The 16449-nt window shown below is 44.0% G+C and overlaps 1 protein-coding gene across 2 annotated transcripts in view; it reads right to left on the minus strand.

Moving 5' to 3' along the window:
* The window catches only part of atf6 (activating transcription factor 6), a 104924-nt gene that overhangs the window by 24889 nt on the left and 63586 nt on the right, over window positions 1–16449 (minus strand). The window contains exons 13-14 of one of the 2 annotated variants that reach the window (XM_080733271.1): window positions 15048–15118; window positions 11703–11814 (exon numbers count right to left, since the gene is read on the minus strand). In XM_080733271.1, the coding sequence (XP_080589397.1) occupies window positions 11703–11814; window positions 15048–15118 (183 nt within the window). Of the gene's footprint in view, window positions 1–11702; window positions 11815–15047; window positions 15122–16449 lie in introns of both variants that reach the window. The other variant, XM_080733270.1, reaches the window with a different exon arrangement.

The raw sequence follows: 16449 nt of genomic DNA on the forward strand, positions 1-16449 counted from the left end.
TTTTCATGTGAAGCACCCCCAAAATGATATGTATTTGGCCACGGACCCCCATCTCAAAATATTTAGTTCCAGGGACACCCAGAAGCAAAATCTGAGTTACAAATGTTCGCTTAAAAACATTTTCACGACTTTTAAAAAATAGCAGATCTACAAGCTCACAACGCGGCACTCGGTGCCGCACTGTGAGCTTGTATATCTGCTTTTTTCAATGGCTAAAGTATAAATAATTAAGGCCCCTCCACCTTGGGCCCTAGTAACTCAGTCCCACTCCCCCCCCCCCCCCCCCCCCCCCCCCCCCCCCTTGTGACACCCCCTATTCGCAGAATACAGCAGAATGAATGGGATACAGTTACCAGGGGTCTTTAGGTTAAAATGGTCACAGCCAAAGGCGACAATTCACATGAAAGCCTCTCACACCACACCAGCTTAACCGCGGCGTTCAGGAAATCAAACTGCTCCCCATATGAGCCTTTTTTCTCCTCATGTATCACTTCAAAGGCTTCAAAGCTAAAGCAGCTCAACACTCTTTTAAAGATCATGTCGTGTGCACCCACCGTGCAACGGTGTTTTGTGCAATCATAATCATACAGTAAGATTGCGAGGTGTAATAGTATACACCGTGCCAGTCGACAGGAATTCATCTCATTGTGCACTGGATGATCACAGGACAGGAAGTCAGGTGTCCTGCATAATGCCTGTATTATTACTTGAATAAAAAAAAACATTGTGCAACGTTTTTTTTTTTTAAGATATGTTTTTGACAGGAAATGGGGAGTGACACGCAGCAAGGTAGCCGGGATTGGGAATCGAACCAGGGATACGATGTCAGGCTACACTGAGCCTTATGTGGTATGCGCCTGGACCGGTAAGCCAGCGGGCGCCCCCCTAAAAGACAGTTTAACCACCAGTAAGACTCCCTAATCGGGAGATAAGCGACCACAAATAGGCCAAAAGTTTGTTTTACCAATTATCAAGACATACGGGCAGTTGACAGTTTGCCATGGTTACTCATTGAAGTTGAATCTCCATATATGGAGATAACCTACGCATCACACCAAGTCTGACCTCACCAGCCCATATTTGGGCATGAGCAACTTATGTCTCCATATATGGAGATATGATGACATCACACAGTCCCTCAGCCGATGATGTGGCGTGATGTCATACAATACACAAACGAGCCCTACAGTATAAAGGGTCAATTCTTGCCAGGAAAGAAGCATTTATTCGACTCAGACCTTATCGCCAGGGTTGGCTTATAGCAACTGTCGGTAGATAATGCCGGTCTTATATAAGGGTCATTTGTGTACGGTGTGATTTGCCATGGTTACTCATTGAAGTTGAATCTCCATATATGGAGATAACCTACGCATCACACTAAGTCTGACCTCACCAGCCCATATTTGGGCATGAGCAAACTTATGTCTCCATATATGGAGATATGATGACATCACACAGTCCTCAGCCGATGATGTGGCGTGATGTCATACAATACACAAACGAGCCCTACAGTATAAAGGGGCAATTCTTGCCAGGAAAGAAGCATTTCTTCGACTCAGACCTTATCGCCAGGGTTGGCTTATAGCAGCTGTCGGTAGATAATGCCGGTCTTATATAAGGGTCATTTGTGTACGGTCTGTGATTTGCCATGGTTACTCATTGAAGTTGAATCTCCATATATGGAGATAACCTACGCATCACACTAAGTCTGACCTCACCAGCCCATATTTGGGCATGAGCAACTTATGTCTCCATATATGGAGATATGATGACATCACACAGTCCTCAGCCGATGATGTGGCGTGATGTCATACAATACACAAACAAGCCCAGATATGAGCAGGGCAAAAGTGTGACGTGTGACGTGACGGACGTGACGGACGGCCGGTGGAGGTTTTGATACTAAACTGCGACCTTACGGTCGCAATTACTAATTTTCAAAAATAGTGAAAATACCACATGGATCCGATCTCATTCCCGTCTCTCTCGGGTGTACTTATCAAATAAAGGGACAAAATGCATTTAAAATAGTAAAAATCGCGCCTAAGGTATCAAACACGACACACGTCGTGCATATCTCCTTGTACGGGCCGTTCTGCGCGTGACAATCAGTTATCTCCTTACATGGAGTTCCGACACTCATACATACACACAAAGCCAGACGTAGGAGTGGTTAGCAAGAATAGAAACTCATTATGCTTTGCGATCCACTTTTTCTTTACTTGGAAAAAATTTCACATTTCGTGATACAGTAAATAAATAATATGCCCCAAATTATATGCCCAAAAAAGTAAAGCTGGTTGCACACTGCTAACGTTTTTACGTTGCGTTTTGGGAATCCGAAATCCGCAAAAAAAAAACATTTTTCAGGCCAAGGAAAAAGAAAGGAGAGAGAGAGCAAGGGACAGAGTGGTGACAGTTGCAAAGACCTTAAGTCAGGATGAAATTGGAGCTACTGTAAGTGACCATGAAAACACACAGGCGGCAAACATGTCTTTCAAATGTGGTACTAGAAAGAAAGCATCTAAAGTGGTCAATGCCCTCTGCTCCGCTCAGGAGGAGTTGTGAGGAAGAGGTATGCTAGCAAACATGTGTGGGCCAGGCCTCTTGGAACCGCCTACACAAACAAACACACAAACACAAAACAATGCAAACCTGCTGTACTTGAGGCCACACGCGAGACAGAGCATACTCTGTCAAGTTTGGTGGTGTCACTCACTCGCCTCTTCCATGAATACATGGCGCCTAAAATCTGGACCCGAATTCAAAGACGTAGGCGCTTCCACGTATCGTATGAGGTGACAGATGTGGAAAATGTGACGCCATTCTTCGAATCTGGCACCAAGTTGGCCATGTGGAGAAAGAGTTGCTGCCATTAATGACAAAAGCAAGCAGAGATGAGAAAAGAAGAGCTAGGAAAAAAAAGAGAACAAATCACTGTAGAAAAAAAACAAAAACACCTCTGATCTGAACGGCCATCACCTTGTGTGGCTCAAGCGTTCTGTTCCAGAACAGATGCGGTCTACCGGGAGGACACAGCTTAAAAAACCTGCTGCCGCCATCGTATTTGGCTGCCAAAAAGACTGGAGAGGTGAGATGATAAAGCAGGAGGTTGCAGAGCTGAGGACAAGTGGGAGGGAAAGCTGGGCGTCAATTGGGTATGGCAGGGGTATGCAGCTGCCATACCCTGGGTCCAGGAGGGGAAATAAAAGTTCCTTTTAAATAACAAAATGGTCACTTTAACAAGGTATTATAATTATATTCTCCACACTTGTATTCTACCCATCTTGAAAAAAATAGTATGTTCCCAGGTTCCGCAGGTCAGCTGCACAGGTGCAATGCATTATTGTTAATTGTGGCACGTTTACAAACAATGATGTTTAGCTGCACTTCCAGGCTGCCATATCCAACCCAAGAAACCGTAGAAACGGGGAAAAAATTAAATGTATTTCTTAAAATAAATGTATCATGCCTGTTGCTAAGGTATGGTAACATGACTGGTGTCTTGCACGCGCGCGAAGGCGCGCGTGCAAGACACCAGTCATGTTACCATACCTTAGCTTTTTCTGAACCGACGCCACTGAGGGAAAGGGGAGAGAGGCGGGTGGGTGGGTGAAGTCCAAGGTTGGGGAAGGTGCAGGAACTCTGGAAAGACTTCAGATGGCGGGTAACGTTGTACAAGGCTAGGAAAAGGACGACGGGGGGGAAGTAGTGACTGGGCAAAGTCGAGACTAAATGAGGTTAGAGAAGGCGTGAAGAACTAAAACCATGCCAGCGCGGACAAGGGATCTTTGTGCTGCGCAAATAACTTGTTAGATGTACGGTACAATACGAATGGAGCAAGGAGGGCGAGTTAAGGGGGAAGAACAAGGCCCGTGTCTGTGTTCGGGGGAGGTAACTGCAGTTCCTCAACGGTGAAATGCTGCAGCGTTGTCAGATCTGACATGGTGGCTGCCGCTGCTATGGAAACTGGTAGCCAAGCTCGCTTGGAGACACAAGCCCCGGTTTATGCTCCGAAAAGAAAAGGTGATCTACAAGCTCACAGCGCGTCGCGGATGCAACATGTTGTGAGCCTGTAGATCGGCTTTTTTTTCTTTCCCGGTGAGCGACGCCGTTGTGCAGATGAAGTATAAATTAACCCATTTAGGCCTAAAATTATTGAATGCTTTAACCAGTGAAAAATAGCAGATATACAAGCTCACAGCGCGGCACCGAGTGCCGCGCTGCGAGCTTGTAGATCTGCTATTTTTGAAAAAGTCGTGAAAATGTGTGCAAATCTTTGAATATATGTATTTTCAAAGCGAACATTTGTAACTCAAATTTTGCTTCTGGGGGGTCCCTGGAACTGAATATTTTGAGATGGGGGTCCGTGGCCAAATACATGTCATTTTGGGGGTCCTTCACACAAAGGTTTGAGAACCACTAACATAGTAGTCTCTCAAGAACAGACTAACTGAGCTCCAGTTAAGTGAAAAGGACATTTTCTTTGACGATGGCTGGCCAGATTGCTGACAAAGAAACATAGGTTTTTCAAAAAAACCTTATAAGGATTCAAAAGACACTTATAGAATCGGGTCAAAATTCTAATTTTCACAATTTTTCAAAAATAGCAGATCTACAAGCTCGCAGCGCGGCACTCGGTGCCGCGCTGTGAGCTTGTATATCTGCTATTTTTCACTGGTTAAAGCATTCAATAATTCTAGGCCTGAATGGGTTTAAGGCTATAATGGCTCAAATCCCCACAGGGCGAAAAATGGCCAGTGTTTTCCACCACCTCACCACCTCTCGACTGAGGCACACTTACATAAAAGTCACAGGTGCTAAAACAACCCCGGGAAAACACAGATGACCACAAGATGACCGGCACCATGCAAACACTGCCAACCTTTGGCTTTCGTAGAAAGTCTAGGTTTTCCATCACCTCAGCGTGTTTCACTCTGTGTTTGCCAGGTTCTGTGAGGGAAATAAGCGTCCAGGTCTAGGAAAAACAAGCCCAAAAGAAGCGACTGGTATAGGCCACATGGGCACTTTAAGCCCATATACTGTATACATTGGCTATTTGAAAACGGCTGATCTACAAGCTCACAGCCCGTTGTAATGCAACGTGCAACGTGCTGTAATGCAAGGTGTTGTGATGTAATGCTTCGTGAGCTTGTAGATCTGCTATTAAAGAAAATATCTTGGGAAAAATGAAACATTTTAACAAATCTGGTATTGGGGTCCCCCTGGCACAAAATATTTTCAGATGGGGGGGGGGGTCTGCAGTCAAATACATTTTAATCTGGGGGTCCTTGACTTGAAAGTGTTCAAGAACCACTGGCTTAACAACATTAGGAAGCAATTTCAAATATGCAACTACACTTTAGAAACAAGTCCCCCAAAAAATGCAACTACTTACAAGCAACTTTTACAGAAACACAAGCCCAAAGTGGCTTATAATGAGCAGACATGGCAACACACAGGTTTCACTCTGTGCTGTAGGGCCAGCTGTTTTGAAGTGACCTGAACATGACCAGGTCCCAGGGCTGAAGATGTAAGACTGTCCGCACTTTATATTAGAGCCAGACCATGCCAGATTGTTGGGTCCGATGCCATTCCCCCATGTTGGAGTTCCACTCCTAGAACCACAGATTATGGATATTTTGATAGAGATTTTGCAAAAAAATAGCTAAATCTTGAAAAGTTTCTATTTGAGAACATTTTAACTGAATTAAAAGCAAGCAAATAAATGTGACTTTAACTTTTGATAGATGAGAAAATATACACAATCTGATTTTAACTACTTCAACCCAAACATAAAAAACAACCAAGAAAATCGTATCTCCTTATAATGACATGTCCAAAACAGGGATGCCACGTTGAAAGTGGTCAAAGAAAACTATGTCCGATTTACGGGTCTGGCTCTGCTGCCAACAATATGACCACGTCGTCCCAGGGCTGAAAATGGAAGACTGACCGCACGCTCTAGTATTGAGGGCACCGAGAGGCTGTGATGATGACCGCGGCAGGAGTCCAACAACAGGACACCAGTCAGATTGGTCCCGGTTGGCTTCAGCGTTTTAAACCTTTGGCCCGTCCTGTAACAACATCACATGTGCTGGAACAAAAACAACAGCACGCCCCCACTCAGGGACACACACACCCTGAAACCCAGGAAACAAAATACAGACAAATAAACGGAGGGGGCGAAAAACTAATAACCCGTCTAGGCCTAGAATTATTTTATGCTTTAACCATTGAAAAATAGCAGATATACAAGCTTTGCCTGATGGAGGGGGAAAGGAACTGGTTGGAATAACGTGTTCCTTCCGCGCGCTACGTCCAAAACAAGGAAATCTCCACTGTCAGGTGAAAAGAAGCAACTTGGACTCCTCATGCATAGAAGGAAGCATGAGGTCAGTCCGTTGTCTCCCTAGGCGCGGCAGAGGGAGAGCAGAGCCCAGGATTACATAGGCATTTGGCACTGGGTGAAAAAATGGGTTACAAAATTGTGGGATAAATTATATTAAAAAAAAAGCGTACATTTGTATCTCAAATATTTGCTTCTGGGTGGTCTCTGGAACAACATATTTTGAGCTGGGGGTCCGCGGCCAAATACACGTTATTTTGGGGGTCCTTGTCATGAAAAGGTTTGAGAACCACTGACTTAGAAGATGGATTTAGAAGACATTTATTTTCAAAAATAACAGATATACAAGCTCGCAGCGCGCTGTGAGCTTGTATATCTGTTATTTTTTATAGTTAAAGCATAAAATAATGGTTAAAGTGGTTCAAATCTAAAGTGACACAGATTTGCGTTGCCAGGCTAAATGGTATAACAGGTCTGTAAAAATTAACGGGAACAGTAATCCGTGTCCTCAGCGTGTCGTGTACAGCTTGCTGAGCCCACGTGGTTTCCATCTTACCTAATGAACGGCTGACCAGTAATCAACAGCGATTACTGTTAAATGTTTTTGTTGTTATGAAAACCTATATTCCTGTTCCAGCCGTTATAATTGTACGGTTTGGCGATTGGATGAAACCAAATCCAAACAGACAGCGAGGGGAAGGCAGAGGTCCAGAACACTGCTCCATGGAAAGACCTGGAGGGTCGACTGCAGTGCACCGCACACATCTGCCCATCAAGACAATTATCATAATCCTGTGATGTTGAGTATCATGCGTGATCTTGTGATGCTTATAATCATAATCTTGTGTTAATCATGTTCTAATGTTAAAACATTTCTGTTAGTTTGTCCTCGCTTAACCACTTGAACCCGAGCATCCCTGTTCTGAGGGCGGGAGCTTGTCGCTATTTCTACAAGTCATCTTTTCCACAACCAAACCTAACCCTAACCTCCGTGGGGTGAGTAGCGATACCTGCCGACGCTCCGTTGTCGAAATGATGTGTGTTCGAAAAAGCGAGATTTCACCCTCTGGGGCAGACATTCGACTAAAAGGTTTAGTAGTGTAGAGCAGAAGGGAGAGTGTTTTCTGCAGGTCGTTCAGTCCAAGTGTATCAAAGGGTGTGTTCCGAAATGTGCACCGGGTGTGTGCTCAGTGTAGTGAGTGCCTAAACCTAACCCTAACCCTAACCACACCCGGTGCGCATTTCCGAACGCACCCTTTGATACACTCGGACTGAACAACCTGCAAAAAATACTCTCCCTAGAGCAGAAGGGCGGGAAGGGTGATATTGGTCTTTGCATGTACTCCTACGGGCTGTGGGGGGGGCACCTGTCAGCGGGGAGTGTTGGGCGGGAGGAGTAGGATGAAGGCTCTACGTCCTCCCGAGGCTACCGGCGGGGGCTCCTCACTGGCAGGTGAGTCAACACAGTAATGCGTGTGGGGGCCTGGGCCACAGGGTAGTAGTGGACCGGTCCAGGCACCTCGGCTGGTAATCCGGCCTGACAGCGTGTCGCCAGTTCGAGTCTCGATCCCGACGACATTTGCTGTGTGTCACCCTCCACATCTCTCTCCCAAAAGTCCTGTCAACCTACTGTATACCTATCAATAAAGGCAGAAAAAGCCCCCCAAAAATATCTTTATCTTTACATAATATATCTATGTGGGTTGACGAATGAATAAGCACATCTGTAACTATTACATTGGTGGTACAAAATAAAAAGGGGGTAAAAAATCATTGGTTTAATTTCTAATTTATAAATGCTTTAATGTTTTTACTTCATAAAGCAATTTTTGTATATGTGTTCCCATTTATGACAAAAACTATCCTGTGTTCATGTTTCAAACTTTTGCAGTGCAGTTTCTATTAAAGTGAAAACTACCATGTCCCCGTTCAGTAAAACAGCTGTCAGCTGATGAAGGCCAGCTACTTGACCTATTAAGAGGTCCTAAACCAGGATGTGACACTGCCTCCGTTGTCCTTACTGTCACCATGTCAACTCTTGAGTCAAAACATTGTCCTTACTGTCACCACGTCAACTCCTGAGTCAAAACATTGTCCTTACTGTCACCACGTCAGCTCCAGAGTCAAAACTGTCTGGGCAGGGACGTGCTGGGCCCCTGATTCAGCCTGGGAAAAAGAGTTGGAGAGGCCCTCATTGCGCGCTATAGAGAGAGATCTCTCTCTATAGCGCTGCTGCTACTCAAAGATTTGCCATTTCAGATCATGACAAGTGACAAGCCAGTGGGCCAATTACTGTACATGATTTGTATTTCGTCGTTGTCGGGTGGAAACCTTGTATGTCCAAAACCGTTTGTTTTGTATTTATCATTTTAAAAATGATTTAAACTAGTGAAAACAGCCGATCTACAAGCACACAACGCCTCGCGGTGCGAGGCGTTGTGTGCTTGTAGATCTGCTGTTTTCACTACTTTTGTGCGACGGCCTTGTATGATGAAGCAGGGCTTTGCGAAAAAAGATTAAACATTTGAAACTTGGAGATACGAGGTTTCTGCCCGACAGTGACGATTTACTTTGTTGGCCGTCCAGCCCCCAAAATGGAACGAAGGCCGACATTTTATTTAATTATTTTCCCTAATGGGGGAATGAACCGGCCGTTCGGGACTTGTCCCGCTTTTCCCAATGGCCAGCACGTCCCTGTGGGAGATCTTCAGCGGCAACGCTCTGTCAGCCTTGATCCGGCCGATGATGCAAGACTGACTGCATGCCAAGTCTCTCTGACCACACAGACTAATCCTGGGCATTTGAGAATTCAAGCAAGCCCGGAGGTGCTGAGGCTGATGAGAAACAGAGCCGGGTTTGCTCCTCTCTGTACCACATTAGCGTGCAGTGTTTCCCTGTTCAGACTATGATCACACGACGACGTGACCGTGTGGGAAGGGAACAACATGTCTTCAATTGAGTGAACGGAACATGTCTTCAATTGAACGGAGGGCAACGAGCATTTCAGATTCACAGGGCTGTTCTCTTTTGCCGGAATTAGTCATCTCTGACCCTTACTTTTCCAATAAACAAAGTTGTTAAGGCGGAAATTGACATGTGTTTCTTGGCACGGCACGGAATGACAATATTGTTAAACAGAGCGGTGAGTCCAGTGAAGAACAGGAGATAAAAACTGGGTTTTAGACGGGCTTTATTGTAACTAATAATTCTGGGAAGTGGTGAAAACAATAAGTCCAGTGAAGAACATGAGATAAAAACTGGGTTTTAGATGGGCTTTGTTGTAACTAATAATTCTGGGAATAGTGGTGAAAACAATACATCCAATTAGGGCTGTCACGATTATGACATTTTACATGACGATTAATTGTCACTCAAATAATTGCGGCTTTTAGGCTTTGAAGTTGCACATGGCAATCATGGCACACTTAAATATGCAAAGAAATACGACATATTTGACAATTTTATACTTAAAAAATAACATTGATAGTGATGCAACGCGTTGTGGGCTTGTAGATCGGCTATTTCCACTACTTTTTGAAAGTGTTTGCAACTACATTAACGTTTCTCAACATGGAAACGATTATGACGATTATGCAAAATAATTGCGATTACCTCAAATAATTGCGATTAGACGATTATGTAATAATTGTGACAGCCCTAAGTCCAGTGAAGAACATGAGATAAAAACTGGGTTTTAGATGGGCTTTGTTGCATCAAAATTATAATTATAATTCTGGGAAGCGGTGAAACATTTCCAGCCGATTCCTTTTGTTTTGGTCAGAACAGATGCATGTAAAGTAGAAGACACAGCACCTGCACCTTTCTTTGGAAAGAAGTGACAATGCTCAGAAAATCAAAGCAATCAGAGAATCCCCCTCTGAATAAGTCGTCCGGTGTTTTTTTCATACCAAGAAAGGGAAATTAATTGCGGTTATATAATCACAAAGAGCGGGGGGAAAAAAAAAAGGATTTATGAATAAAGGCTAAGTGAATTAATGGTGACATGATGTGGTCGTGCCCTAAATGCTAGAACATGGTTCTGATGATTACAAATGGCTAGACTGGAAAAAACGGGGGGGGGGGGCTCCAGTTAAAAAAGACTTCACCCCTGACGCTGCGTCTTGCATTTCCATTTCAAATCTAAACCTGGACACGGAGACCAGGCCTGTTGAGAGATGCTAATGTACCGTGCAAAGGGCCTGTGGACGACGTGTGTTGCCCGCAAGGCCGAGCCTCCCCGACCATTTCAAACCAATTAGCAGAGCTCATGTCTGGTGCCCAGCTTTGTGTGATCTGTTTCCTTTCTTTTTTCATCCATCATTTCTGATTCATTCATTCTTTTTTTCCTTGTTTTTTATGATTGACGTTTCTTAAGTCAATCCATCTGCATCAAATCACGAAAAACATGTTTTCTTGTGTCCAGCTCTGGAACTTGGAAAATATTAACAATTTTTGGAATAAACATTAATATGAGTAAAGTTCTAAACCTTGACTGAACCCCCTCTAAAAACGTATTTCAGACGCTGTGTCAGAGCCAGCGATGACTGCTCCTATCAAATACGCCTCTTTAACGCACAGCTGCGTGTTAAACATCAGTTAACATGTTCAAGGTCCTTGAGACATTTATATTTGTAGCTGTTTATTCTTCTTCATAGACGCTTGCTACATTGGAGGAATATGCTGTACTTGTTTGCCTCCTGAATTAGCATAGTGAGCTTTTAACTTGTGCCTAGCTATACCCCCATATTTTTTTACTTATCAAAATGTCACAAGTAGTCTTTTTTGTCCCTTTCATTTAAGAGTACAGAAGTCACAGGAGACTCAAACCTATGCCAAACTGGGTTCGTGTAGTTCCAGAGGTTTTCATCAATCCATCCATCTTCAACCGCTTATCCAGAATCAGGTCACGGGGGTAACAGTTCCAACTGAGATTTCCAGAGTTCCTTATCCTGAGAAACTTCCTCCACTCCCTCAGGGAGTATACCGAGGCAGCCTGGAGATATAATCCTTCCATCTGGTCTTTGGTCTGCCACGAGGTCTCCTCCCAGTGGGACGTGCATCGAGAACCTTCCTAGGAAGGCGCTCGGGGGGGCATCCGTACTAGATGCCCAAACCACCTAAGCTGACTCCTTTCCAAGTCTAGAAGCAACGGTTCTACTCCAAGTCTCTTTCGGGAGACTGAACTTCTCACCCTATCTCTAAGGGAGATACCAGCCACCCGTCTGAGAAAACTAGTTTTGGCTGCTTGTTTGTACCTTATACTTTCGGTCATGACCCAACACTTCATGACCACAGGTGAGAGTAGGAACTTTAAACTTGTATTAGCCAGAAAGTATTCTAAGTTAAAACTCACCCTGCGGAAAGACACCACGTAGAAAGTGTCGCCGCGACGATTGATTTCATCAAAGAAGTCACTGTAGGTCCGGTGAGGGGCGTAGTAGACCTGGAGCTCACTGCCAGGATTCCTGTTGGAAGATGAAGTACAATCAGAGAAATACTACAATGGTGCTTTCACACCAGGGCCATGGGCCCGGATACGAGTCCAAAGTTGGTTTAATAGGGTGAATACTGTGTAAAAACCATGCATGCATGGATCAACTTCTGTGCCTGGGGCCACTTGGAAAAGGTGGTCTCTGGAGTGCAGTTTATGTGGACCTGGATATCGTACAGGTGTGAAATCAGTCTGTACTAAAACTAGACTGGTATCAATTCACTTTGCAGGTTGCTGATCCAGTCTGTGTCTAAAGTGGATATAAACTTTGTGTGCATGTATGTGTGTGTGCTAGGGCATTCACCGAATATTCGAATATCAAAGTCACTATTCGACGTTGTTCACCGAATATTTGCTTAGTTGTTTTATTTATATATTTGTCTTTCTTTTATACAGCTTGGCTAGATAGGAAGTCATAAGAATGAGTTTTCAATGCCCCTGGTCGATGAATTGGTTAATGCTCTATCTATACTGAGGTCATGTGTCACGTTTCGTCTCCTGGAACTAATTACCAGTGGGAAAAACAGCGTCCAGCCGGCAAACTCCATGTCATGATGGAGGAAGAGCAACTGTCTCTACTAGATCGAGAATTGCTCGTTTTTATTTCCTTTCGAATATTCAACTATTTGAATACTTTGAGGTCGAATAATTCAAATACTAAAAATCACTATTTGTGAATGCCCTAGTAGTGTGCCCAAATTACTGTATACAAAAGGTGGGATCTAGAACGGATCAGAGCACTGAGCAGTAAAGAGAAAACTGTGTATTTCCACACGGAATGCAGAAACCCATAGTGATGCGCGGATAACCAAAACACTGCTTAGATGTGACATCATAATAACTATTCACCGATAGATATTGTTCCATACTGTTCAACTAGAGTTGTACGGTTTTTCGGTGTTTCGGTTTAATACGGTGTTATAAAATGTTGACGGTCTCGTAAGCCAAAACCGAAAACCGTCACGTGACATGTGCGCCGCTGCCGCATCTGCCGTGTTTACGGAAGCAGCAGAAATCACTCCTGAAGGAGGAGACACAGAGATAATAGTAGCAGCTGGACTGGAGGGAGACCTGGTCTCTAAAGAAATGCACGAGGCTTAGCTTGAAGCTAAACACGGTGGATCTACAAGCTCACAACACGTTGCACGGTCGACGAGCCACAAGCTTGTAGATCAGCTATTTTTGTATGCCTCTCGTCTCCTCCAAGGCTAAAGGAACGGGGCTATAGCGCTAGCATGCTAACGATTTAGCCACGTTCCTCCAGGAGGAAAAACAACAACAAACGTAGGCTAAAAGTAACAATTATGTAACGTCAGTGAATCGATGCAGAACGGCACGCGGCTGTATGCAGGCAAATTGTCTTATATTAATCTAAAAACTTTTAAGAAGTATTCTACTCCATCAGTGTTTACTATGCAGTGTGTGCGCTTGCCGCTTGACACAGCACCCAGTACAGCGGCGTCAATTCAGAAAAAGCTAAGGTATGGCAACATGACTAGTGTCTTGCATGCGCGCCCTCGCGCGTGTGCAAGACACCAGTCAGGTTGCCATACCTTAGCAACGGGCACGATTACAGTACATTTTATTATTTCCCCCTGTAGCCAAGGGTATGGCAGCTGCCATAGCTTGCCATACCCAATTGACACCTCTGACCCAGTACACACTGCAGCCAGGCAAATGCCTCAGCGTTTGTGAATCTGTGGGTCGAGACCCCAGAGAGGTCCCAAAATGATTTTGGGTGGTCCCCAAATGATTAACTTAATGTGCAACATTTTCTCACTCAACTGTAAACAAAACAACAATAATATAATAAAATAATAGTTACCTATATTATCCCGCGGGGGAAATTCAGATATCGCAGCCCACCCCAGCTGCTTTTTTTTTTTTACATACAGTGTAGTGACAACGTAAGGACTTTTTTAACCTATGACAAATTAAATTGACTTGGGCTATTTACAATTTATTTTAGTATAGCCCAATAGTATTTACTGCATTTTTGTGGGTAACTTTTGTATCTGCTTTATAAATAAAGCACTTTGATTTATTTATTATTATTATTATTATTTTTTATCACGTTAAAGATTGTAAAACCGTGTAAAACCGTGTACCGGGGTTTTGGGGGGGGCCTAAACCGAGGTTAAGAAAAAATGGAAACCGTACAACCCTATGTTCAACCATGGAAAAGGAAAAGGATCTCTCTGGTCTACAGAAGATATTAGTTCAGGAAATCCTCTGCTTTTCAGGGCCAAACATTCCCACTGAGAGCAGTAGAAACAACCCCACCAGAAGGGCTGTATTGGTGCATCTTTGTTGAGCCCTCATTGCCAACAACCCAGTGATGCAACTCACAGATTCATCACTGGGAGACCAAACTTGATTTATTCTTGGTTGCGCATCAGTTCGCGCACAGAAACTAGCTGATCTGCAAGCACACAAAGCGTCTCAGTGTGGCGCAACACCGGCACGCAACTAAACATAAATCACGCCTGACAGACAACAGAAGCTTCAGTGGTTTTGCCGGGTTCAGCTGGTGTGTCTGGACTCTGCTACAGTGGCTCTAAACCAAGATTTACACAATGGGAACAACATAAAACGGAGGAAAAAAGTGGGACAGCTACAAACAGAACCATCAAATTCCACTCAGACGCGGATAAAACATGGTCGGAATCGGGATTTTACGCACGCTTTCCTGTGTCAGAGTGAGAGATCTACTGCACTGTAAAAAGTTTAGATGTCCGTTTCGAAAGCGGGGATGCTGGTTGGTTTGGGGTCCTGCAGACGGGAAAGGTTTTTATAGACTGACTCACGTTGGGGGGAAAAAGCATTGTGAGGCCAAGAAATCGGTCTGGCTCGGTCAGGCAGATCCGAACCCCTGTGAAGCTATGTGTTAAGCTCCAACGTTAGAAGCACCATGGCATAAATCAAGTGCTCTATAAACAGGGATGAGATGAGGAACACAACAAAAGGAAAAGAGAGGGAAGTTGGTACAGTATGTCCCATTGTAAAAAAGAAAAAAACCTCTGGAATCAAATAAATGCACTTTGGAAAAGAAAACACACCAAGTGCTTCAGCTGTTAAACTAAAGGCCATACTCGTAAAAGAAATGAACACTAATAAAACAAAATCACACCACCAATATAAATTCCACGATAATAAATAAAATCCCATGATATAATAAATATGTATATAATAAAATACTTGACTCACTTTTCTTCGCTGGGTTCAGTGTACTGGACAGTCACGATCTGGGCGATATCAGCCTCCTCGTCGGTTGTCTTCTGCTGGGTGGCATGGATAGACAGGAGACAAACAGGGACACAGAGGAAGCGAGATTGTGAGAGATTAGTCTCGCGTAGCCAGACAACTATTCCACAATCTCGCTACTGTATATAGAGTCTGGAACTACACCTCCCGAAAGCCGAGTAACGGAAGTAGTCACTGCTGCACGGAACTGTAGTCCCATTGGAAACATAACAGAAGCACACTAGCACAGACAGAGTCATTATAATGAACTGTAGTCCCCTTGGAAACATAACAGAAGCACACTAGCACAGACAGAGTCATTATAATGAACTGTAGTCCCATTGGAAACATAACAGAAGAACACTAGCACAGACAGAGTCATTATAATGAACTGTAGTCCCATTGGAAACATAAAAGAAGCACACTAGCACAGACAGAGTCATTCGAGTGACATATTCCTGTTATGCGTGTATAGTTCCAGAAAACATTAACATCATGGAAGTAACACCAACAACACCAGAGAAAGACGAAATAACGCCCCAAAAAATATTGAAAGAAGACATAACGCTTCCAGTAGGACTTGTTATCGCTACTGCACCAAGGGAGTGGTTGCGTCACATCCGCTTTATCGTATAGGCCATGGGTCTTCAACAGGGGGTCCGGGACCCCTAAGGGGTCCTCAGAGTTACTACAGGGGGTCCTCCAAATCTTACAAACATTTTTATATTAACAACTCGAACCCTAGTGTTCATATTCTTTGAACTGTAGCCAAAAAATAGCAGATCTACAAGCTCACAACGCCTCGCGCTGCGAGGCGTTGTGAGCTTGTAGATCGGCTATTTTTGGCAAAGAGCTTTGGTGTAGAGGGGGAAAAAGAGAAGACTAAGTACAGAGTGAAAGGTCAAGTTTATTAAGTTTTGACGGTTCAAGTGGTTAAATATCTGAAAAAACAAATTGACATGAATCCAAAATAAACTGATGATTGTGCTGTCAAACAATGAAACTATATGGAATCTATAAACAGGTTGTGGGGGTCCCTGCTTCATCTCTCTCTCAACTAAGGGGTCCTTGGCCTGAAAACGTTGAAGACCCCTGGTATAGGCTACTCATGATTAGAACTTCCGTCTCCCAGACTGTATGACGGGAGCATTTGCACATTGTGGGAGTCAACAGCGTGGCCACGTGAGACTAGAGAGAGATGGAAGGACAGGGGTCGAATACAGTGAGTATAAGAAGGTAATACGTGGGCCTGTGTTTATACAATAGACTACAGCTGGTCATCCAAAACCCCTTGATGATACTTTACTAACAAAGCATTGCTAATCTTCTCATAACACTCCCCAACGCAACCTCTCCCCTGACATAC

Source organism: Nannobrachium achirus (assembly GCF_963921795.1).
Source record: "Nannobrachium achirus genome assembly, chromosome: 1".
Taxonomy (NCBI): domain Eukaryota; kingdom Metazoa; phylum Chordata; class Actinopteri; order Myctophiformes; family Myctophidae; genus Nannobrachium; species Nannobrachium achirus.